The sequence below is a fragment of the Saccostrea cucullata genome, unplaced genomic scaffold, assembly GCF_032062105.1.
Source record: "Saccostrea cucullata isolate Sc308-1 unplaced genomic scaffold, CSIRO_AGI_Scuc_v1 ctg426, whole genome shotgun sequence".
NCBI classification, from domain to species: domain Eukaryota; kingdom Metazoa; phylum Mollusca; class Bivalvia; order Ostreida; family Ostreidae; genus Saccostrea; species Saccostrea cuccullata.
The window spans coordinates 45,010-68,848 of NW_026930434.1; the positions used below are offsets into that span (position 1 = coordinate 45,010).

Below are 23,839 nucleotides of genomic sequence, written 5' to 3' on the forward strand. Positions count from 1 at the left end.
TAAAAGCAGTAGTCAAATACTTTTTGTTCCCCGCTGAAAGTGTGGAATACTAGTATTAATTTCGGTCTCTCTGTCCGTCCGTCTGTCTGTAACACTTTTCGTTTCCATCCAATATCTCGAGAAGCCTTTATTCTTTTGAAGTGATATTTTACACAACTTCTTATGGCTAAAGAAGTACCCTATTAATTTGAGGTCAAATGTCAAGGTCATTAATTAAAAAAAATTCTGTACGTTTCAACACTTTCGTTTCTGCGCGATATCTGGAGAAGCCTTTAAGCTTTTGCAATGAAAATTTATACCACAACTATGGCCTACGGAAGACCCCTATTGATTTTAAGATCCAAAGGTCAAGGTCGTTAATTCATATTTTCTGTCTGTGTGTAAATTTTTCATTTCCAGGTGATATCTCAAGAAGATTTGAGGTTTTGCAATTTATACCAGAGTCAACCAATGCTGATCAGATGTGTTTATTTCACACTGTAATATATCACATTTCTCATCTCTAACACAAAGACAGTAAGATAACAAAGAAAGCAGTCATCAACAACAACTCACTCAGTCACAAAACAATCAATCATTTCAGATAGAATTCCCTAAAACTCATCAGTCAAGTAAAACTAGCCCTATTCTAATGTTGTGTAAGCCTATAATGATGGGAACTGCTATCCTCTTATTTTTTTTTTTCTTTTTTTTTTTTAAATGCTGTCTAATGCAGAGTTTTGTCTGAATTTATTTGGAACCTATCATGGTGTCTGGAGTTGACAAGTTCTACTCTGTATTTGATTTTTTTTTTTCAAAACAGAAAAATCCTAAATTAAATGTAAATGTAAAATGATAATGCTAAATTTCAGTGATTCCTGAAAAAAAAAACATTGTGAAAAGTTTACAAAATAGAGGCAGAGTAATCAAAGAAGCTATAGACATGGACTTTTGGCTCAGAGGAGCTAAAAAGATATCATTTTATCCAGAATAGAATTCATACAGTCAAACTTCGTTATCTTGAACCTGATGGGGCTGAGAAAAAACTTTGAGATATCTGAGGATTCAAGATATTGAAGGTTAAATCTTAAAGAATATGTGGTTGGGACTTCTAAATCACTTTGACATATCCATGGTATTTGAGATATCAGAGTTCAAGATACATGTACCAAAGTTCAACTGTATTAATATCTTTTATGAAATAAATTTGATTTTAGATGAATTATATTTACCCATAAACCTGAACATATGAAGTTTTCTTTAAAAAGACCTAGACCTGTATAAAGATTTCTACTAATAAAATACTGAAAATCACTGCAGTATTAATATTTTTATAAAAAAATATTTTAAACTACCCAATTTATAATGTGCTTATTAACTACTGCAACAGGGTCTTGTGAAAGAAATATAAAGGATATCTATATGTTTTCAAATATAAAGTGTGTAGTGAGAATAAAAATGAATGTTCCCAATAGCAAGGAATGCTTATATTAATAAATCAAAAAACTGAACCTATACCTGTACCTACATAATATACAGGTATCTTGTAAGCATTAAAAATAATACAAAAAAATAAAATATTAAGTTTTCTTGGATTACCTGCTAGAAAAAAAAGCTACAAAATACATTAGACTTGGAAACAAAAATATTTTGCATTTATAAATGAAAATGTGCACATTAAAGGGATTCAGGCAGTTACATTCATACAATATTCTCCGTTATTTTTCTCACAGGCACTTGGCAACCATTTCCAATAATTTGGAATTTACCAATTTTTTTTCTATTTGTGTATTCTGATATGCATTATAACTATGTATCCCTTTTTAATCTCTTAGGAACTGTTTTTATGTTTTCATTTTCAACTGATTCTCTCATGTATGAAAAGAAAAATAATGTGAATTCCAGATTTCAAAGAAAAAAAAAGGAAGGAGGTGGTAATTGGATGATTGATTCTGGGTCTATGCTCCCAAATGCCAGTGATTTTACAACACAGCCCAACTATAAGATAATATTGCACAACATAAAATTGGCATTCAATAACTTTTTCTATGGTTGCTTTCTATCCACTAGGTTGAAAATCTTCTTCACAAGCAAGATGAAACAAAAAGTAGTATTTGGTATTAAACAATTGAGCAATTTTACAATTTTAGATATGATAATACTTGGCTTAAGATTCAACCACACACATACATGTAAGTCAATGCCACTGAACACATTCATACTTAGATGTACACATTAACTTGCCACATATTAACATAAACACCTTACAACACTTCCAATCTAATTCTTTCCACTTGGTGTTGAGTTGATATTCTGACATATTGCACTCCAATTCATATTTGAAAGATTGTTAGTTAACATTTCATCTTCTGATTCGATTCCATCCAAGGGAAATTCACCTAATATTCTTGATAAATTCTCATTGTTACTGGAGTTCAAATCTCCTTTTATTGGAGTCAATCCAGAAAACAGATTGTCAAACTGAGAGGCATTCGGACTGCGCATAAGAGAAGGGGACATTTTCTTCATATTCAACATAAAATTTGGTGAACCAAAAGGATTTCTGCCATCTTCCAAATCTTTGAAGCCGTCCAGAAAACTGGAATCCAGCAGACTAACTCCCTTAAGAGGAGTGATGCCCTTAATGGGAGACGGAAGGTTGGGGGAACCAGTGGTATTCTTCATTGGGGTCGACGTTGTCACTTTGTCTGACTCATTGCCATCTAGGATTGCCCTCAGCGGAGTCGGTAAATCTTGCTCTAGTTTATTTATAAATTCCTTCACATCATTGTCGTTATCATCAGAACTATCATTCAAAAGGTCACGTTCTTTAGGAACCAGTTTTTGTTTTCTGCGAGACCGTTGCCTTTTCTGTGGATTAGATTGAGGGTAGATCTTAGGCTTGGGTAGCCCATTGTTCTGTTTCTTTCGTTTGGCACTTAAGTCAACTGTGTCTGTATTTAGTGTATTACCAATCGTTTCGGTTCTCTTCTCGTTGTCACTGAGAGACTGGGCATTTATCCAGGCTTGCTCGACAATGTTTGGTGAAGAAATTTTTGGAGCAATAGTGATTATCTTTTTCTTACTGTGTTCAATTTTCTTGTCACCTTTCTCTATACTTAAAGATGCATCTGGAAAACAATTATAAGGAAATCAGGTCATTTCTAAATTAGTTTGTTTTTCTGAGAATCCAGCTGAAATTTCCAAAAGCCTGAAAAAATTAAATTTCAATAAAAATGCATGTCATATTTTACATATGTCAAATAAAGCTTCAATTAACATTCTTGTTCTGTATCAGCTGATTGATCAAAAAACACATATTTGGCAGAAAAAAATTCCACCTAGCTGCACTTTTAATGGGTTGGTTGCATTACCAGATTCTAGCAACAAGCATTATTTTTTAGGCCTCAGAGAAATTCATTTGAGCCTCAGGTCCAGGGATGGGGTAATCGTAATCAGTAATCGTAATCAGCTGTAATCGATTACAGTTTGCCAAGTAATCATGAGTAATCAGTAATCATCCATTTTTCTGATTACAAGTAATCGTAATTTAATCGATTACTCTCAAAAAAGTCCTGTAATCTTGATTACTTTTTGATTACTTTATGATTACAGTTATTAAAACAAAGTTCATGAAATAATGATTTTTTATTATACCAGTGAGAACTAGAACTGTCCAATAGGGACAAATACCCCCCGCTGGGTTTTTCAGAGAAGGTGCCAATTCAAAAATACTTAATGGATCTTGAGGTGTTCACTATTTACTTATAAAAATTTACAGTAAAATATAAGTGCTCATTATGTTTTTTAATGAGTGAAACAAAAGTGCAACCAAATGAAACATCAATAACTAATACATTGTAATTCAATCGTAACATTTTTTTTATTTCTGCATTAAAGAAATATATTGCAATTATGTGTCATGACACTCTGCAAACTAATTGTTGAAAAAAAAATCATTATACAAAATCAAATTAATCTTGATATATCAAATTCATTTTGAAAATAAAAAGCTGGTCATCCAGTAATGAAGTGCTTTGACAGACAATAAATTACAATTAAGAGAATAAGAGAAGAGAGATCTTTAATTCTTGTGCCTTATTCCCTATAGATTTGATAACACACACACGCTTGATAAGAGATATGCCTTAACAACCTCCAACACCAAACTCATTAATTTATCTTTAACTGGATGCATGTCCAGTCATTATTCCCAAGAGACAAATGAATTTACATTATCTTCTATGTAATGTAAAAACTGTTTTAAACACTTGATGATGTTTCTTTTTTTCAGTTTTAATGAGTTGTTTTAAGCTGTACTAGTTCACATTTTTGTACAGATATTCTAGATTCTATCTCTCAAACCTTATAAATGAGCCCAAAATGAACAAGTCAATTTAAATAAAAAGTAAAACCTGTAAAATGCAGAAAAATAAACAAATAAAGTTGAAAATTCCAGGTGCACACCTTCATATGGTGAATAATAAGTGTGCAAATTTTCGGGTAAATCCTTGCAATAGTTTGTGAGAAACGGTCTGCACAAGACCACAAAATAAAAATGAAAAAACACCTGTAAAATTCAAAATAATCATCCAATCAAGATGAAAATAGCAGGTGCACACCTTCATATGGTGAATAATATGTGTATAAATTTTCAGACAAATCCTTCCAATAGTTTTTGAGAAATCGTCCGGACAAAATCTCGTCTACAGACAGACAGACAGACGGACAGACGGACAGACGGACATGGTGATTCCAATATACCCCCCCTAAACTTCGTTTGCGGGGGGTATAAAAAGTTATAAAATTATAAGCTATTTTTAGTAGGGTGTCTTTTAATGCTTCCAGAAATGCTTATAATCAGGTCTATTGTCCAGACAATGAGTAAATTCTATCAGTTCCTAGCTATATTCAGTAGTAATTTCAAAATACTTTAGCAGTTTATAATTAGCAATTCGCCATTTTGACTTTGTATATGTATAATTGAACTTGAAGAAAATTACTACAGGATCATTTTAAAGTTTGATTTTTTTTTTGTTTCAATCAATTAACATAATTGTGTGAAATGCAACATTTTGTTTTCGAATTCCCTAAAAAAATTTGTTTGAATAAACATGTTTTTTTAATATCAAATATTCCTTTATTGAGATGTGTATTCTAAAAATCACTTTGTTTGATTTTAGGTGTACAAACAAGATATGTTAATTAATTAGTAATAAAACACCGTTATACCAAAGCTGGGTCAGCTTGGGTTATAACAATTTAACAATTATTGAACTATCCATGCTTGCCCAGTCAATGTGTTAATTCTTGTAAAAACATCTAGTAATTGGCAGCTTAACTGAAAAGCTCATCAAGAAGGTCAATTACTTGTGTAACAGTTCTCTATCGAATCCCTTTATGCATAACTATAATTATGTCCAGTTTCATAAATAATTTTTTTTATTATGCCCCCCTTCGAAGAAGGGAGGGCATATTGTTTTGCTGCTGTCTGTCAGTTGGTTGGTCTGCATGTCAGTCCACCATCAGTTTCCGTTCATTTTCTTCGCAACCATTGCACATACTGAAATGAAATTTGGTATACAGATATATCATTTGAATATCTAGGCCAAGTTCTGTTTTGGGTACGATCGCACCATCTTTGACAGAGTTATGCCCCTTGAACTTAGAAAAATTTCAATTATTTGCAGTTTCCGCTCATTTTCTTTGCAACTGTTACACATACTGAAATGAAATTTGGTATACGGATATATTACATTAATATCTAGGACAAGATCTCTTTTTGGGTACGATTGCACCATTTTTGACAGAGTTATGCCCCTTGGACTTAGAAAAATTCCAATAATTTGCAGTTTCCGTTCATTTTCTTTGCAACTGTTGCACATACTGAGATGAAATTTAGTATACAGATTTATCAGATGACTATCTAGGTCAAGTTCTGTTTTGGGTACAATCGTGCCATTTTTGACAGAGTTATGCCTTTTTGAACTTGAAAAAATTCTAATTTGGGGGGGAGGGGGGCATAAGTGTTATACAAACATCTCTTCTTTCTATCTCAACAATAACACAGATATTTACTCGTATTAAAGATAGAAAACATGATCTTAATAAATCTTAAGCATCCATATAAAGAAATGTACCACCAAACTTTGTCTGGATTCTACCTTCAAAATATAATTGCTATGTAATTGATTACTTTTAAAAATGTCTGTAATCAGCTTGTAATCAATTACTTTTAAAATCCAAAGCAATTGTAATTTAATCGATTACTTTTGAAAGTAATCGACCCCATCCCTGCTCAGGTCAGCATAAAGGTGGCCTACTATTAAAATTATATATTTTTTTTATATTGATAATTCTGGGATCCTGACTACTGTAAATTCCTTATTTTTTGCGAGCAGATATTATCACGAAATGGCTCTTTAATGTCAAATCGCGAGAAAAATTATTCGCAAACGAACGATTGTTCAAAAGAATTTACATGGATTTTAGTACCATAAAAATAAAAGCGAGTCATTTTATTTTGCGAGTGATGCTTCTTGCGAAATTATGCGATAATTAATTCCTCGCGTATAATTAGGAATCTACAGTACCTGATTCTTTCTGAAAGTCCTGAGCTAATGGTGGGGGGTTGGATGGCACCTGGATCAGCATGGGTTGCCCCTGGGTGCTGGACATTCCCTGGGGTTGATTCATGCTCTGTATTGGGATAAGAGCAAAAGTCTGCAGAGATGAGCCATAGGAATGTGGGCGGGGTAATATTGGCTGAAGACCTGTTTTCAAAAAAAGTATTTAAAGTAGGGATGTCAACGAATATTAGAGTACTCGACTATCGTTCGATCATACCGACTATCGACTAAAATTTCTTTAGTCGGTTATTCGTTAAAAATGTGTTTCTGATCTTCATCAAAGTGATTTTGCATTCTGCAGTGTAACGTCAGGCATGATGTATCATATGCTGAATCAGTCAAACATATATATCAAGTGAAACTTTCCTAAAGCAAGTTCTCTGCAAAAAATGACAAAAAAGCAGATTGAGAAAGAAAATCAAACATGTTTGTTAATGATTGTCTACCTCTTACTGTTTTAAATGGAGAGGGCAATTGTTTAGTTTTGTAGATTCAAACCACGATTTGACGTGGTGCATTGTACAACTATTCAGAAAAAATATTAATTAAAAAACTGTTACGAAATTGTAAATACATGTAAATTGGGGTCGCTTATGTGGGTAATTAAACCGTGTTTTCTTTTTTTCTGATGTTAATTTCATACAATCATTGATTGTTTGCACAACTTCTCATAATTAAAATTTATTCTAAGCTCTCACTCTCTCTTTGTTTTTATGAGAGACACGCTTTAATTGTTTACCTGTCAAAGATCATTGACGGACATGTAGAAAAGGCTTCATTTATGGGGTACATGTACTACCGTTATGTAAAGAAAGGAAAACATGAGCATTTGATATCCTGCATTTAGATAAAATGTGCAGCTAATATATTAATTTTGAAATCCAATACATTGGATATATATTGATGAACAGTTTTTCTTGTACCATGTACATGGTTACAATTCAGAAATTCATTGTATAATGGTGATAGCGTAGGTAAAACATTGTAAACTTATCTATAAAAGACAAACAGTGAAAATGATATGAAAAAATAATTAAAATTAAAGGAATATTCGACTATCGTTCGACTAAAGCATCCGACTATTCGACTAAGCTGTCCGAGTAAAATTGACATCCCTAATTTAAAGTAATGTTTTGAATTTTGAAAAGGCATTCTTCATTAAAAAATTTTAAATGGTTGAATATTTTAAACACGCATACATAATTAACTATGAAGGCACTGTTTCACATTTTGCTCCACAGTACTATGTAAAATATATTTGCTATATATTAAAAATTATCCTAGAAATCATGACCAGGCTAAAGATGCAAATATAAAATCTTCAGACTTCTACTGTATTTTATACCAATTTAAGCATATTGAGTATCAAGCAAAAACGTCAGTAATGCATTGTTTTGAAAAAAGTCAAGAATCAGAATCTTCAGTGTTTAGACATGAATATCAATTTTTAAATACAGTGGAACCTCATTTATACGGTCTCTTTCTTTCCTAATCAATTTGTCCAGATATGTGAAGCATCTGGATACCTGAATTACCAGTTAAACAAGACAAAATAATGTTAAAAAATTCTGTTCCGATGAAAAATTGTCCAGATACTGAAGCTTCAGGATATCTGGCATCCGGATATCTGAAGGTCCACTGTAGTGGACATTGTACAGCTACTACAGCAGTGCATACATGACTGTCTGAAAGGCAGCAGTAATGAGCATCTTTCTTGAGTAAGGACATAAAATATTCAGTAACTCGTTATTTTTCATCAATATACATGTATAAAGATATTGCAGTGGGCACCACTTATGGTGCCTCCATAAGTAAATATGAGTATCAATTTACAACAAGTACTAATCTGAAGCCTACTTCTTTTGAGTCCCTCTGGGTTGTTCCTGTGGTGGGGTGGGATTGGTAGTTTGGGGATCTTTGGTGCTTGGTGTGGAAGGAACACAGGATAATTGGAGAGAGAGGTCGGCACATCTGAAATGCATATAGCTGACTTATTAAACAGAACTTTTACTGCTTATATTTCTATTTAATATAAAAAATCAACATGTACCGGTATGCTGTTTATAAGAAATACATCGGACACTATTTATGCAACATTTTAGTGATGCTTAAAAAGGCAAACTCATCCCCTACTCTCAGTCTCTCTGAAAAAACTTTTGATCAGAAGAGTGATTTACTATAAAAGTGTACTTTTTCAGATAATGGCAGACAAATATTATACATGTATTAATAAAAAGTCATTTTAAATGCAGTGAATAGATATACCAGTATTGATATACCGCTTACAACAAGATGATTTCTTACTCACATACTATTTCTAATATGTTGGATAGAACAAAATCACTGTAAATATGACTAGTTTACCCAAATAAAAAGATCAGAATCTGTACTAGTCAGTGGAAAACAGTATTGAATATAACAAGGTATTTGCAGCATGGATGGATCGAATTGACAATTTATCAATCTTATTTAAGAAATAAGATACTGTATAGGGGATTAATTTCACGGGTTGTAATTTTCACGTTATTCTCTCATCTTACACAATCGCGGTTTCTTGAATTCGCGGATTTGGTATGTAATAAAAGTTGCTTCCCTTGTGTACATTTAACTCATACTGTAGCTACATGTAAACGACATTAATCAGCGTTATGTCTTTATTTCACGAACAACAGGGTAAGTTATTATAAAATTGATAGATTTTATAAATTATTAAGTAACACAAGTGCAGTTATTAATAGTCCCTAAACGTAAAATGACTTTCCTATATGCTATTACGATGAGTGCATGTGCACCCGAGATCTTCAATACAACGCGGCGAAAAACCACTGAACGGAAATAAAAGTTTTTATGTAGTTCTACGAAATAATATCCTTCCACACTTCCTTCGTCAGTAAGTTTGATATTTATTTGAATGATTTTTTAAAACCAAGTTGTCGATAAAAACTACATGAACTAATATGCATGAGAATGCAGGTAACAAATACACGTGGTAACATTAGTTACGCACGGGTAATCAAAACCCATGGCCCATGTGTTTTGATTGATGAAACATAAAGCGTTGGCTATTAAAACAGCTTTTGAACAAACACAAATTATTATCTGCCGATTTGAATTTAAGTAAAGCGTGATAATTAAAATTAATTGAATGACAGTACTACTCGCAATTACTGAAATGACCACTGACTGCATGTACACCTATATAAATCTATCGTACTAAGTCCATTCTCAAATTTCCAAATAAAACTTGGAGATTATTGAAAATTTATTCGCTGTTTCTTGAATTCACGGATTTATTACCACCGTGAATATAGCGAATATTAACACCGCAAGTTATTTTCCCCCTATACAGTATCATTTTTTGAGTTTTATTGGGATGTAAAACGGGTTGGTCACGTGATCAAATCTCATAAAGCCCGAAGGCTTTATGGAAGATGATACCTTATTACTTATATTTACATTTGTGACTGATTTATTACAAATAGTAAGGTACTTAAGTAAAGTTTGAAATCCATAATTTTTTTTTTCAAAACTCAACAGTATAAATTGAATGTGTTGATAACGTCGATCGCTTATGACGTCACTATCAAATTACGTAGATCGTTTATGAAATTTATGGTCACAAGACGAACGTGTTTTACGGAGATGTAAAAATGCCTTGTTCAAATAGTGTTATATAAGGGAAAACATTTGCAAATGTAAATATTCAAAAATAATATTGTCATTACAATTGGCTTCTAACAAGAAGCCAGTGGAAACAACACATATCAAAAAATGCATCTCATAATACCCAGAGGCCACTTTATAATAAACATAAAGTTTCACAAATACGATAATTAGTTTTACCTTTTTTCTCCTTCGATGGAACCACTTTAGATTTTTCTGGACAGTCCTCACGTATCGTCCAGTAGGAGCCATGTTTCTTGGACTTCTCTCTTTCAAATATACTGTACAGGGACAGATTGTGTCGGATGGAGTTCTGTTAACAATAAATACAAAGATATCACCACACATCTTTGATATATTGGAAGACATCAGTAACATTTATTTACTTCTTGCTTCTGTTGTTTCATGCATCATTGCAAAAAAGACAATGTAAAAATGAAAACATGTTATCTCCATTTTTCTAGAAACTCAACTCAGTCAGATTGAATACCATTTAATGACAGAATATTGGTACGTGTCTAATGAAATGATTCTTAGCCCCCTCCCCCTCAAAAATTCCTATGTATCATAATCTGCACATACTTACCCAACTTGTAACTTCTTAGTATATACAAGAGGCCCATGGGCCACATCGCTCACCTGAGAAGCTTTGACCATTCTGTTCTTTACTAGATTTCCCCCTTGTAATACATATTGTGACCCCACCCTACCCCACTGATCATAATTTAGACAATTTGAAATCTACACTACCCCAGGATGCTTCCACTTAAGTTTCAGCTATTCAAAGATTGTCCAATATATTTCTATGTAAAACTTCAATTCCCCATTGTGGCCCTGCCCTAACCCCCCACCCCCACCCCCACCCCCGGGGGGTCATGATTTGAACAATTTAGAATCTACACTATCCCAGGATGCTTCCACATAAGCTTCAGCTTTTCTGGCCCAGTGGTTCTTGAGAATAAAATTTTCAAAGATTTCTCCTAAATATCTCTATGTAAAACTTTGATTCCCCATTGTGGCCCCATCCTACCCTTGGGGGTCATGATTTGAATAATTTAGAATCTACACTACCCCAGGATGCTTCCACATAAGTTTCAGCTTTTCTGGCCCAGTGGTTCTTGAGAATAAAATTTTCAAAGATTTTTCCTATATATTTCCATGTAAAACTTTGATTCCCCATTGTGGCCCCGCCCTACCCCGGGGGGTCATGATTTGAATAATTTAGAATCTACACTACCCCAGGATGCTTCCAAATAAGTTTCAGTTTTTCTGGCCCAGTGGCTATTAAGAAGAAGATTTTCAAAGATTTTTCCTATATATTTCTATGTAAAACTTGGATTCCCCATTGTGGCCCCGCCCTACCCCCGGGGGTCATGATTAGAACAATTTAGAATCTACACTACCCAAGGATGCTTTCACATAAGTTTCAGCTTTTCTGGCCCAGTGGTTATTAAGAAGAAGATTTTCAAAGTTTTTTCCTATATATTTCTATGTAAAACTTGGATTCCCCATTGTGGCCCTGCCCTACCCCGGGGTGTCATGATTTGAACAATTCAAAATCTACACTACCCCAGGATGCTTCCACATAAGTTTCAGCTTTTCTGGCCCAGTGGTTCTTGAGAAGAAGATTTTCAAAGATTTTTCTATATATAGCTATGTAAAACTTGGATTCCCCATTGTGGCCCCGCCCAATCCCCGGGGTCATGATTTGAACAATTTAGAATCTACACTACCCTAGGATGCTTCCACATAAGTTTCAGCTTTTCTGGCCCAGTGGTTCTTGAGATGAAGATTTTTTAATGAACCCAGCCTATTTTTGTCTTTTCTTGATTATCTCCCCTTGTTAAGGAATTTGGCCCTTCATTTTAACAATTTAAATTCCCCTTCACCCAAGGATGCTTTGTACCAAGTTTGGTCAAAATTGGCCCAGTGGTTCTTGAGAAGAAGTCGAAAATGTGAAAAGTTTACGGACGGACAGACGGACGGACGGACGACGGACACAATGTGATCAGAAAAGCTCACTTGAGCCTTCGGCTCAGGTGAGCTAATAACCAACAAATGAAAAATTAAAATATCCTAATTAAACTTGTAGATATTTCACCTTCCAACCAGGTTTTGCTGTGTGTTTGTAATAAGGGAAGATTTCCTCAATCCATTTGCATATTTCACGCAAGGTCTTCCGCTTGTCCTCCCTGCTATTCAAGGCCATCTGGATCAGGGTCATGTAGGAAAATGGAGGTCTCTTTGCCCTCCCATACTCCTTAGCAATCTATTATGAAAATCATATGTGATTTAGACTTTAACAAAAGAACAGTATCTTCTAATCTTTAAGTCTTTATTGGCAAAAATATTTCTAAAACCGAAGATAAGTTTCTTTGATTTTGGAAAGGTATTCATGTTAAAAGTTTGTAGTCAGAATTCATTAGGTAAGAAAATAATTTCAACCACAAAACAACAACCCTTAACATTTAGAACTGAATTATTTACACAATCTTACTTTTAGAACTTCTGAATGACTTAGACATCTCCATTGTATAGCAGTGTCTTTTTTGTTCTGAGTGGGGGGCATCTGTGGTTTCCCGTCCTCCTTCAGCTGCATTCCTCCCAACCACTGGATATTGGTCAAGGAATCATTTAGGGATTCTATAAAAAGAAATGGCAGTTTACTCTTAATGCTACATATTCAACAAGAAGAATATAAAGATGTATTAAACTAAACATAAATAACAAGTTATCATTTTCAGTATTAGTACCTTTCTCTGTAGACTCCTGTGAATCTGGTACATCATCTGCAGAGCCTTGAGAATTTGGAATTTCGACAGGAAAATCTTTATCCTCCACTTCCACTTTAACAACATTCTCATTGTCTTCTAACTTTGCATATTTTATCACAACATCGCCAACTTTCTCCTTTGAAAAAACTGAGGAAGAGCTACTTTCTGTCTGATTTGCAGGATAATTTTCTTTATTTGAAACTGTGGATGAATTTTTCACTTTGGTCTTATCACCTTGATGAAAATTTAAATTTTCCTGAGTCTTCACCGTCTCACTTGAGTGAATTGGACTGACACTGGCATTGCTAACCGCGGACCAGCCATGTGAGGCTTTATTGTTTGAGTTTGGTAAAAACTGAGCCACATCCAGTGGCTTTATATTTATACAGGAGTCAGATTTGGATACTGAAACAGTTTTTGTTTGCTGAGGATCAACCGGTAACACAAATTTCTGACCGTCTTTCGATTCCACCACATATCCTGATCTTGGTGTTGATGTTCTCTGTAAACTCATTGAACTTTGAACTCCTGGTGAAGGTGAAATTAAAGGCGATGACTGAAAAACAGCAACATTCTGTAATCCTGAGGACAGTGATGACATGGGTGATGGTTTCAGATATGAAGGGCTGTTTTGAAGGTGATTTCCTTTCGATGAGTCAGCGGATGATTTGTAGAAAATCTGCCTTGCTGTTTGATGATGAGCTGGCAGAAAAACAGAATTAGGTGTCTCAAAGGATTCTTTTGATAAGCAGCTACTATTAGCTGATAAGTATCCTGATTCTGCATGAGAGGAAGACTTGTTTGCTGAATTTATCTGCTCTTTTACTGCACCCTGTTTTGTAGTGGAAGTCTCAGCTAAGAGTCTTTGGGCATTTAGTCTCTGACTTATTTGCATTGCTTTCTGTAGAGAACTGGGTATTTTCAACCTGATTACTTTGGTTGCTTCTCCAAACCCCTCATCCTTTGCTTCCTCTGTATCATCTTTAAACACATTCTGGGAAGAACTAGAGCTGTCATAGTCATCAAATCCATTTGTCAAATTAAGCTTCAAACTATCATTTGAACAAAATGTTACCCTTGATCTTGACTTGTTCTTCAAGACACTGATTGCATCTTGTGCTCCTTGTTTTTGCCGATCTGAATGTTGTGATGAACTATCATTTGAACCCTGGTTTTCAGCATCTTTATTTAGGATCAAAACATAAGTGCTTGGTTGTCTCTCACTATGTCCTCTGGTCTTTTTACTCAAAGCAGATGTGTCAGGACATTTAAATGACATAAATCTCACATTCTCGGCAGAACCAGATCCATTTGACATTATGTTTAATCTGTAAAGAGAAGGATTACTTTATAAAATCTCTTACTTACATAAACTATCAACAAAACAAAATGTGGCTCTCACCATGTAAAATAACTCATACGTGCAAAAAATGAAATCAGAGCAAACTTGCTCCAGTGCAATTGGGGAGGAAATTCATAACATACTTTTAGAATTCAGGAGCACTATCTAGCCAAACATTCTGTGAACCAAGCTGACAAAATTCAGGAGGAGATAGTCCTCTCGTATTACATTATAACTGACATATTCTCCTAAATTGGCTCTTCTAATTAAATTCAATTATTTCTTTATGCCAGTTATTACTTTTTGAAGTCAATAATATACTCTATTAACATTCGGAATTACTCAATTAGACAACCTAAAATAGGGCTTTTCCCTAGACCTGTGTCAAGTATGCAGCAAGGTGCACCCACAGGATCCATAAATCACCGTAAACAAAAACCAGTAAGCTCTCCACACTCGTGAAGCATACTTGTTATCGTTTACATTGCTTTAAGGATAAAACTGATGACTTTTGCGGTAACGGGTTCGTTCGCCCGATCTACCTGTTCGCGGGAGTCCATTCGCGCAGAGTCCGTTCGCCCGAAATATTTTTTGCCCAATATCTTGTTCGCCCTATATGTGGTTCGCCCAATACTTATATATACTTGTATATATTAACTCATATGAATTAAAAATTAACATATATCAATATCATTTTCTTCTATTTATTTCCTTTACAAACTTGGGATATTTTTCTCAAATTCTGATAAACAATGTTTATTTAGTCTTGATTAATTTTTTATTTGATTCTAATGTTTTTTTAATGATAAAGTGTTTGCACTAGAGTAAATTAGATGATTAATATGATTAATATCAATGTTAATTAGGGGGGAGACACCCGTGTTATTTATAGAACTGTACAGCGGATGTTGAAGGTTTTACCTTTGAAGAATCTCCCTTTGATCTCAAAGAATGATTTAAAGGAATTAAACAAAATTTATCTATGTACTAAAAGTCCAAAGGTCTGTTAGGTCTTTGATAGGTCGTGTATTTAGTGTGACCATTTGTGACAGAATATGCATAATGTTTTATTTCGAATGTACCAAAGTTTTGGAAAGAAATTTGTTAGATTTTATTCTACATCAAATGAGGGCAAACCGACTCTGTGCGAACAAGTTTTAGGGCGAGCGGACTCTGGGCGAATGTGAAATTGGGCAAACGGGAAATCAGGCGAACAATTTTTAGGGCGAACGAACATGGAACTGACTTTTGCGGTGCACCCAATGTATTGTATTAGTGTATAATGAGTACATACTACATAGCTATTATTTTGGGATTGTAAAGGTCTAAATGCATAAGATGACGATCCTATACATGTTTATTAACGCCTATAAACAGGTTGGGCACACACCCCCAAATGGTCATTTAACCCCCGTTTGGTGGTCAATCGCCCATATCGGTGTCTTTTTTACCTACCAATTGGTGGTCTTTTTTATTCAAATCCAATTTTTATTTAAATAAAGCAAAAGTGCATTTACTTAGGCATTGGGGAATTTTAATTAACATATTCCTCGCAAATTTAATACAATTTAGTCAATTTTCCATGTGAAATTTCTTTGGAACTTCGTAAAAACGAAAGCCACAGTTGTTCATGACAGCCGAACTATTTGCTCAAACAATAAGAAAAATTATTTTGTTGTGTATAGTTCGATAAAAAATATATTTAAACAAGAGGTGTTAGTCTAGAGAAGTAACTTTTCAAATGATCTTTCAATCTGCATCTATATAAATCTCTATAAAATCCTGTTAAACACGAGCTCCTCGTATCTTATTCGTATGGTGGGCACTTATTGCTATAATATTCATTTTTTCTACATTTGAATGTAACATTTATTCTTTATTTCCATTTAGGATGAAGTTACGATTTCTGTGCGACCCTTTGTGGTTTAGTATGCATATCTATGATGTATCTACTATATTTATTAAATATTTTTGAATAAAAGATTTACAAAGTGACATTTGCAATTATTCTTGTTTTTATTCCAAGATTATAGTTTTCGACCGATTATTTTATCATGAATTCACTGCAAATCGTATTTTTGTAAAAAATAAAGCCATTGCATACGAAATAAAAGCGAATTCTTACCCTTCCTCTTATTTTACTTTTTGAAAATTAACACTAATGGGCCTCCGTAGTTAAATGAGTCATTTGACCCAAGTTCGGAAAAGATCGTCATTTTTAATTGGTTAAGATAATTGATCGGTTGCCCGGATGACAGAAATATGAAGTGATAAACACGATTGATAGGTGCAACTACTCGCGAGATGGAGGGAATTTTTCTTTTTAAGTTAAAACACAGAAACGTTACACTTCAAGTCTTGTTTACATAGGTGACGATTTTGTCAAATATTTGAACAACACTGCGCAAAAAAGTCCGTGTTGAAATTTTGATTTTTTTCGTTCAAAGTTTAGAAAAATATCTATATTTTATTCCCTGTGAGTTGAAATTATGCGCCATTTCACGTCATTCTAGAGAACTGAACATAACGATTTTTCTCTCCCATTTGGTAGGTAATAAAGACGCCGATATGGGCGATTAACCACCAAACGGGGGTTAAATGACCATTTGGGGGTGTGTGCCCAACCTGATAAAGAGTTTCAATGCACACAAATTAAACAATACATTTTGTTAATGAAGAAAATAAACCCTTGAACGAAAAATCCCTAACTCCTCCGTATGTATTTTTTATTTAAAGGGGGTAGAATGTTTCACTCTACGATTTCTTGTTGCTTAATGGTAAAATTTGATTTCTTGACCTTTTGATAAACATACGGCAAACAAAACATATTGTAAAATTATTATACCTAAAAAATATGCATTTCCATGGAAATTCCTCACAATTTTGTTAAAACTTGTTTGTTATACCAATTTTACAGTATTTTGTATTTCTTTCATAAGTGCATGACACCAATTATTGAGGAAAATGCACCACCGACAGGCAAGCCACTACGACCATTATCTTCCACCATATTTGAATTTCGATGCACAGAACATGTCAACCAATCAAATCGTAGAATAACAAGTCTCGCGAGACTAAAATATCATTAGAGATTTCTTAAAGTCGATTTCATTGGACACTCGAAAAAATCCACCCAATGAAAAACTGTTTAACATTCACCGAAAGTGAAAGTACAATAATCAGCTGGCTCGATGATTGAGTTGGTTGGGATGAAATAAGAACTTGCGTGTCATCTTAATTACACAGAAATAAAAACCGTGTTAAGTGCCTTATTCGAAAATTTTGGTATATTCAAAGAGAGCTCTCGAGATAAACTAAAAAAGAATTGGAAAACATAGCTTAATGATAAAAAAAAAAATTAGTCAAAAAAGTTAAAGAATATTCATCTGGTTCATCAGGCGCTCTAAGTTGGTTTCTGATGGAATGCTCCCTACCTATTATCTATATAGGTGACAAGCTTAGACAATGCAGTTTCTAAGGTGAGTGAACATTACTTTACTTATTTCTAGTTTCGTAGCTCATTTGGGCAAGGGATCTTTGAAATGAGTGAGATTAATTCATTTGTTCGTCTATTGTATATGCTCTGAATAAAACTTGAATATATTCAACACCTTCAGGATTAAAGAACTTTTTTCAACTAAACTCTTTCAAGTATACCAACTATTAAAATATGAAAAGTTATTTCGATGATCCTTCCTGAACACTGATTCTACTAGTCTTTCACAATATTCAGCAATCAATATGTGTCCATCCCTGATTCAATTCTGTTCAAATCTATAGACAAAGCATTGGAGACAATTGTCAGATATAGTGAAAATCAAACTGTTAAAATGAGATTTTCTGAATCCAGTGCAACTAGTCTTCTTAATCGTCTAAAAACATCCCATAGATTCATGTCAGGGTGACCATTCAGTTATGAATGAATAATTTTCATATATGTGCCAGCATTTTCACATGCCCAGTAAGTACTGTAGAGAAACATCAGTTCAAAATGGCACCTAAAAAGTGTTTCGAAAGGCCAGCCCTTTTGTATTTATTTTGTCTTGTCATGCTAAATGCTAATGACTGCCACCCTAATCAGGAGTTGACCACCAAAATTTCCATGCCAAATATGTGGTAAAGCCTGTAAATGGTCTAAAGATGTACACTCCATAGCATGTAACAACTGCGAATTATGGTTCCACAGGAAATGTCTTAACATGAACACCTGTATTTATGAAGCTTTTAGTAAAACAGACGTAAGTTGGTACTGTTGCCAATGTGGGCTCCCAAATTTCAACACTAGCCTCTTCGAGGACATAGATTTTGCCAGCATGGAAAATAGCTGTGGCTTTGCCGTCACACTCATCACATATTTCCATAGCCTCTGACTTTGACCCTGACACAGTTGGACCACCCCAACACACGTCATCACCACAAGCTTCTAACAGAGCCATCAAGCACGACTTTGACAAAAGAAAGTTGTGCGTCATAGTCATCAACTTCCAAAGCATTAAAGCCAAAAAAGAGTCTCTTTGGAATCTACTATCGGATACTGATCCTGACATCATCATCGCCACAGAGACCTGGTTACACGAGGGAATTATGGAAAAGGAAGTTCTCCCGGATAATTACCAGTTCCTTGCCAGGAAGGATAAATTTAGGCGACCCACATGGAGGTGTATATCATAGCCAAATCCAACATTGCTGGGGTCCAGGTAATACAGATACCACCATTTGAATTTACAGCAGCTGCGATCACCTGTAAGCACAGTAAAGACCCATTGATCATTGGTTCAATTTACCGGCCACCAAGCAGTAAGATGGAATACATAGAGGAATTGTGTTCAGCTGTCAAGAACCTTGCCAGGAAATATCAAGGTTCAGTCATATGGATTGGAGGCGATGCCAACCTTTACGATATCGACTGGAAGTCTTCCAGCACTTCTACCCAACATAACCCAGCAGGTATCAACACCACCTTTATCAACACTGTGTTTGACATTGGAGGCGAAATGGTAGACTTTCCTACCAGAGGTACCAACACCTTAGACGTCTTCATCACAAATCGCCCCTCCTTATTAAACAGGTGCATACCTTGCCCGGGCCTTAGTGACCATGACATGATCATGATCGACACAAACATAGTGCCTTCCAGACAGAAACCGGTCAGACGCCTCATCCACTTATGGAAGAAAGCAAACACAACGAAGATGGCAGAAGACCTTGACAGCGACCTGGCACACCTCCTTGATGGCTCTACACATGACACCCCCATAAATGACCTTTGGATCACCTTCAAGACAGTCTGCCTCAACACCATCAGGAAGCATTTTACCAACCAAGTGTGACTTCAAGGTAGATTTAACCAGCCATGGTGTAACAGAAAGATCAAGCATCTGTCAAGACGAAAACGAAGAGCTTACAACACATATAAAAGATCAGGCAAGGATAAGGATCGACAGAGATACAGGCGTGAAAATCAACCCAACATGAATGCAAAAGTGCCTATAACTCGTACGTATCAGACATGGTGCAAGAGGATTCCAACAGTAAGAAACTACTCCTTCATTAAGGGTAAGAAGTGTGACAGTGCTGGGATCGCTCCACTGCCTCTCTATCGGAAACCTTCATGGAGATCCACAAACTAAAGCCTCTCTCCTGAACCAACAAGAGTCAGTGTTCACCACAGAGGATACATCCAATATTCCATCCCTAGGCACTGTTCCACCCCATCGGCACCTGACATTAGAGTCACAGAGAAGGGCGTAGTGGCCGACACACCTGCAAGGACTCAACCCCATAAGGCGACTGGACCGGATGAGATCTCCACTAATTTCTAAAAGAGATGGCTCACCCTGTTACACCAGCACTCACCAAGATTTTTAGGCATCCATTGACCAAGGTCAAACACACTGAGGACTTTCAACAAAAGAGAAAGGTGGCCTATATTGCAAGAAGGGTGATAAAAGCAAGCCTGCAAACTATCGTCCTGTGTCCCTGACCTCTGTGTGTTGCAAGGTAATAGAGCACATCATCCACAGCCACCTGATGAATTTCTTCGAGCATCACAGTATCCTAACCGACTACCAGCATGGGTTCAGGAAGAAGCGATCCTGTGAGTCCCAACTAATAACAACAATCCAGGACCTCGCTATGAGTTTGAAAACAACACCCAGGTCGATGCAGTGCTACTGGACTTTTCCAAAGCATTTGACAAGGTCCCACATGAGAGATTGCTAGCCAAACTAGACCACTACGGGGTACAAGGCAGCCTACTCAATTGGATTAGGAGTTTCTTGTCCGGACGAACACAAAAGGTATTGGTCGAGGGCCATTTTTCACCAACCGCACCGGTAACATCTGGAGTGAAAAAAGGAACAGTCCTCGGCCCACTGCTATTCCTGACATACATAAATGATTTACCCTCCAGAGTGAGGTCCAAGGCCAGGTTATTCGCGGACGACTGCCTTCTGTATAGGACCATCACTACAGAGGCGGATACCAGACAACTCCAGACGGACCTTGACAACCTCCAAGATTGGGAAACAAACTGGCTAATGCATTTCAACCCAGACAAGTGTGAGGTTATCCGTATCACCACCAAACGGAAGCAACGCATAACCCCATATTACATCCATGGGAAGGAGCTAGCCACTACCACCAAGGCCAAGTACCTAGGGGTCAACATCTCCAACAACCTATAGTGGAACCATCATATTGATAGTGTATGTAAGAAGGCAAACAACACCACTGCCTTCTTAAGGAGGAACCTCTAGTCCTGTCCCAGCAACATCAAGGACAAGTGTTACAAGACATTTTTTAGACCCCAGGTAATATGCATCCACTGTCTGGGACCCTCACACAAAGAAAAACATCGAAAAACTAGAAGCTGTGCAAAGAAGGGCAGCTAGGTTCGTGACCAATAACTACAACACCACCAGTAGTGTCACAACGATGATCGACAGGCTAGAATGGGAAAGTCTACAACAACGCAGAATTAAAGCAAAGGCTATTATGATGTACCGTGTTGTCCATTCCCTTGTTGCCATAGACCTGCCTCCCCAATTCTGCCAAACAGGAGCAGCCACCAGGGGACACCAACACCGGTACAGGATCCCATTCTGCCGTACCAACGTCTACAAGGAATCGTTCTTTCCTACTACCATCAGGATATGGAACCAGCTGCCAGAAGACACCATCACGGCCATGTCCCTGGAGTCCTTTAAGACCAGGATTCAGGGATATAAAGCACCGTAAACCAAGCAGGACATGTTTTTATCAGTTTTTAATATTGTGGACTCCCCCTCACGTACACGCTTTTAAACATAGTGAGAATATGCCGCAGCAGCGGCCCTTCACTTTACCGGAAGAAGAAAGAAGATGATTTATGAATCTAATTTTCATTAGATTGCACTCTGTCATGCATAATTTTGTTTACTATTAAACTCCTGAGCATTTAGGTTTGCCTGTAAAGAGTAACGCATTAGAACTACAAGGAAAGAATTCATTGATTAATCAAATAGTTGAAGTCAATAATTTTTTTTTTCATTTATTTCATTTATTTATTAATTGAAAGAGTGAATTAGACATGTTAGAAAAGTTTTATGGACTTCTTTATTTTAGATAGTGCCAAAAGGTTTACATGATTTTTTAAAAAATTAACTGTATAGTTCAGATTTCTTGATATCAACAAGATTCAAGGTTTGCATTCCATTCTTTGAAGAAACCAACATTTTATTATAGTCTTGGTCTTTGTGTTTTCTTTCAGTTTTTGATCTGTATGAAAAGAAATATGCCAAGAAGGAGAAAGAAATCATCTCATCACAAAGCTCCATTAGTATTTACTGAAAGTCCTGTAAACAAACAGAGAAATGTGCCAACCCCTGTCTTTTGTGCTCAGCACCCAATAACTGTAGGGCAGCACAGCACAAGTAATGTTTCTTGGGTAAGTGAGATCTAACTGTAGTTCTTGTTTTTATCTCTAGAGAAATAAATTTATTAAAATTTATATACATGTTTATATGAATTGTTACTTAATAAACTTCAGATTTGATGATTAACAATGTTCTGTCAATCTACACAGATAGGACTAGATATTTTCCCAGAATTTTGCTAGATATTTCCTATTCTCAAATCTCAATTTGCTTTAATAACACATGAATAAATGAATAGTTTAAAATGAATAGTCCAAGAATTCTTTGGCTTAAGTTTGTAAGATGTTTACAATGAGCTAATTTGTCAAACTCTAAAATTTGATTTATTCAAGAAAGAAAACTTAATTCAACTTGTTTTGAAAAAAGAATTTTAGTATGAATCATTGGAAATTTAAACACTACTTTGTATTTTAGGTATCTCCTCAGTTTAATGGTGTTCCAGGAACAGTAAGAGGGCAAAGGAGGGCCCGCAGGAGAAGAATTTCACCCCCATCTTTACTTGACAACAAAGCTCTGTGCACTTGTCAGGGCAGGAGTAATTCTAAATCACCCGGATTCACCAGACTTAAGAAAAAGACAAAATTTGCTTCCCTTCAGTTTGTAGGGGAGAAAACTCCTCCAGTCACAGTCATAGAGGATGTCAATTTTACCGACTGTGAGGATCAAAGTGTGGCATTCAAGGAAAATTCACCCGAAAAGGGAGCCAGGAAAGAAATTTCATTTTCACATAGAAAGAGCAATAAGAAAAAGGAAAATATGGATCCACTTTTACAAAGGAGTGGTGAGTGTGAATTTATGGCAAACCCAGGAGTGATTAAAACTCCAGAACTAGGAGAAGTGCATTCTGGGACACCTGAAGTAGATTCACCTACAACACCTGTAAAAAGATTGTTCAGCGGATCATCTCCTGCCTCTCTATCAAACTCTCACAATCAAAAACAGAGTAAGAAAAGAGGGAGGCTAAAAGAACAGCTTAAACAGAACTTAGTGGAAATGTCCAGCATTTGTACCCCAGACAGAGGGGCACCACCAGAAGTGTTAGTGGCCGACACACCTGAGGCAGAATATGGACTAAACACACGGGTTCGAAGGTTAAGGAGGAGAAACATTCATAATATTTAAAAGTATTTATTGATGATCAAGCTCAAAAATTAGATGTGTAAACTGATATTTTACTTACCATAAATCTATGTACAACAAAACACTGATACTTTCACACAAAAGAGAAAGGTGGCCATCACTTGCAAGCAGTGTTCTATGTAAAATTTGAATAATATTTCACTTAGAATAAAAGCTCCAAACTCTATACGTTACAGTTTCTTCAGGTACACCTTGAAAAAATTCGGGCAAACCATAGACATTGAAAGCAAAGTGAAAGGGGGGTGTTAATTGAAAGGGGGGATAAACCAAGAAAATTCAAGATGTGTTTGTGAAACACTGAAGGCAAAGGTTAAATTTTTTCAAATGTAAATCAAACATGATGATACCCGCAAAGATAGACATAATATAGGCAATGAAAATTGGGGCGTAGGTTTA

At 35.6% G+C, this 23,839-nt stretch overlaps 2 protein-coding genes across 2 annotated transcripts; one reads left to right on the forward strand and one right to left on the reverse strand.

Moving 5' to 3' along the window:
• Positions 1–451: 451 nt before the first annotated feature.
• LOC134228558 (forkhead box protein M1-like) lies at positions 452–17,400 on the reverse strand. The gene is made up of 8 exons (XM_062710210.1): positions 17,233–17,400; positions 13,025–14,373; positions 12,769–12,914; positions 12,373–12,540; positions 10,452–10,584; positions 8,466–8,579; positions 6,573–6,752; positions 452–3,110 (listed from the first exon to the last, which is right to left on the reverse strand). The coding sequence occupies exons 2-8, from the start codon at positions 14,361–14,363 to the stop codon at positions 2,260–2,262; spliced, it is 2,931 nt and encodes a 976-aa protein (XP_062566194.1). The 5' UTR covers positions 14,364–14,373; positions 17,233–17,400; the 3' UTR covers positions 452–2,259.
• A 223-nt stretch (positions 17,401–17,623) lies between these two features.
• LOC134228551 (uncharacterized) lies at positions 17,624–23,609 on the forward strand. Its single transcript, XM_062710204.1, has 3 exons — positions 17,624–17,866; positions 22,138–22,314; positions 22,718–23,609. Exons 2-3 carry the CDS (start codon positions 22,150–22,152, stop codon positions 23,423–23,425), a joined length of 873 nt encoding a protein of 290 aa, XP_062566188.1. The 5' UTR covers positions 17,624–17,866; positions 22,138–22,149; the 3' UTR covers positions 23,426–23,609.
• Positions 23,610–23,839: the final 230 nt, after the last annotated feature.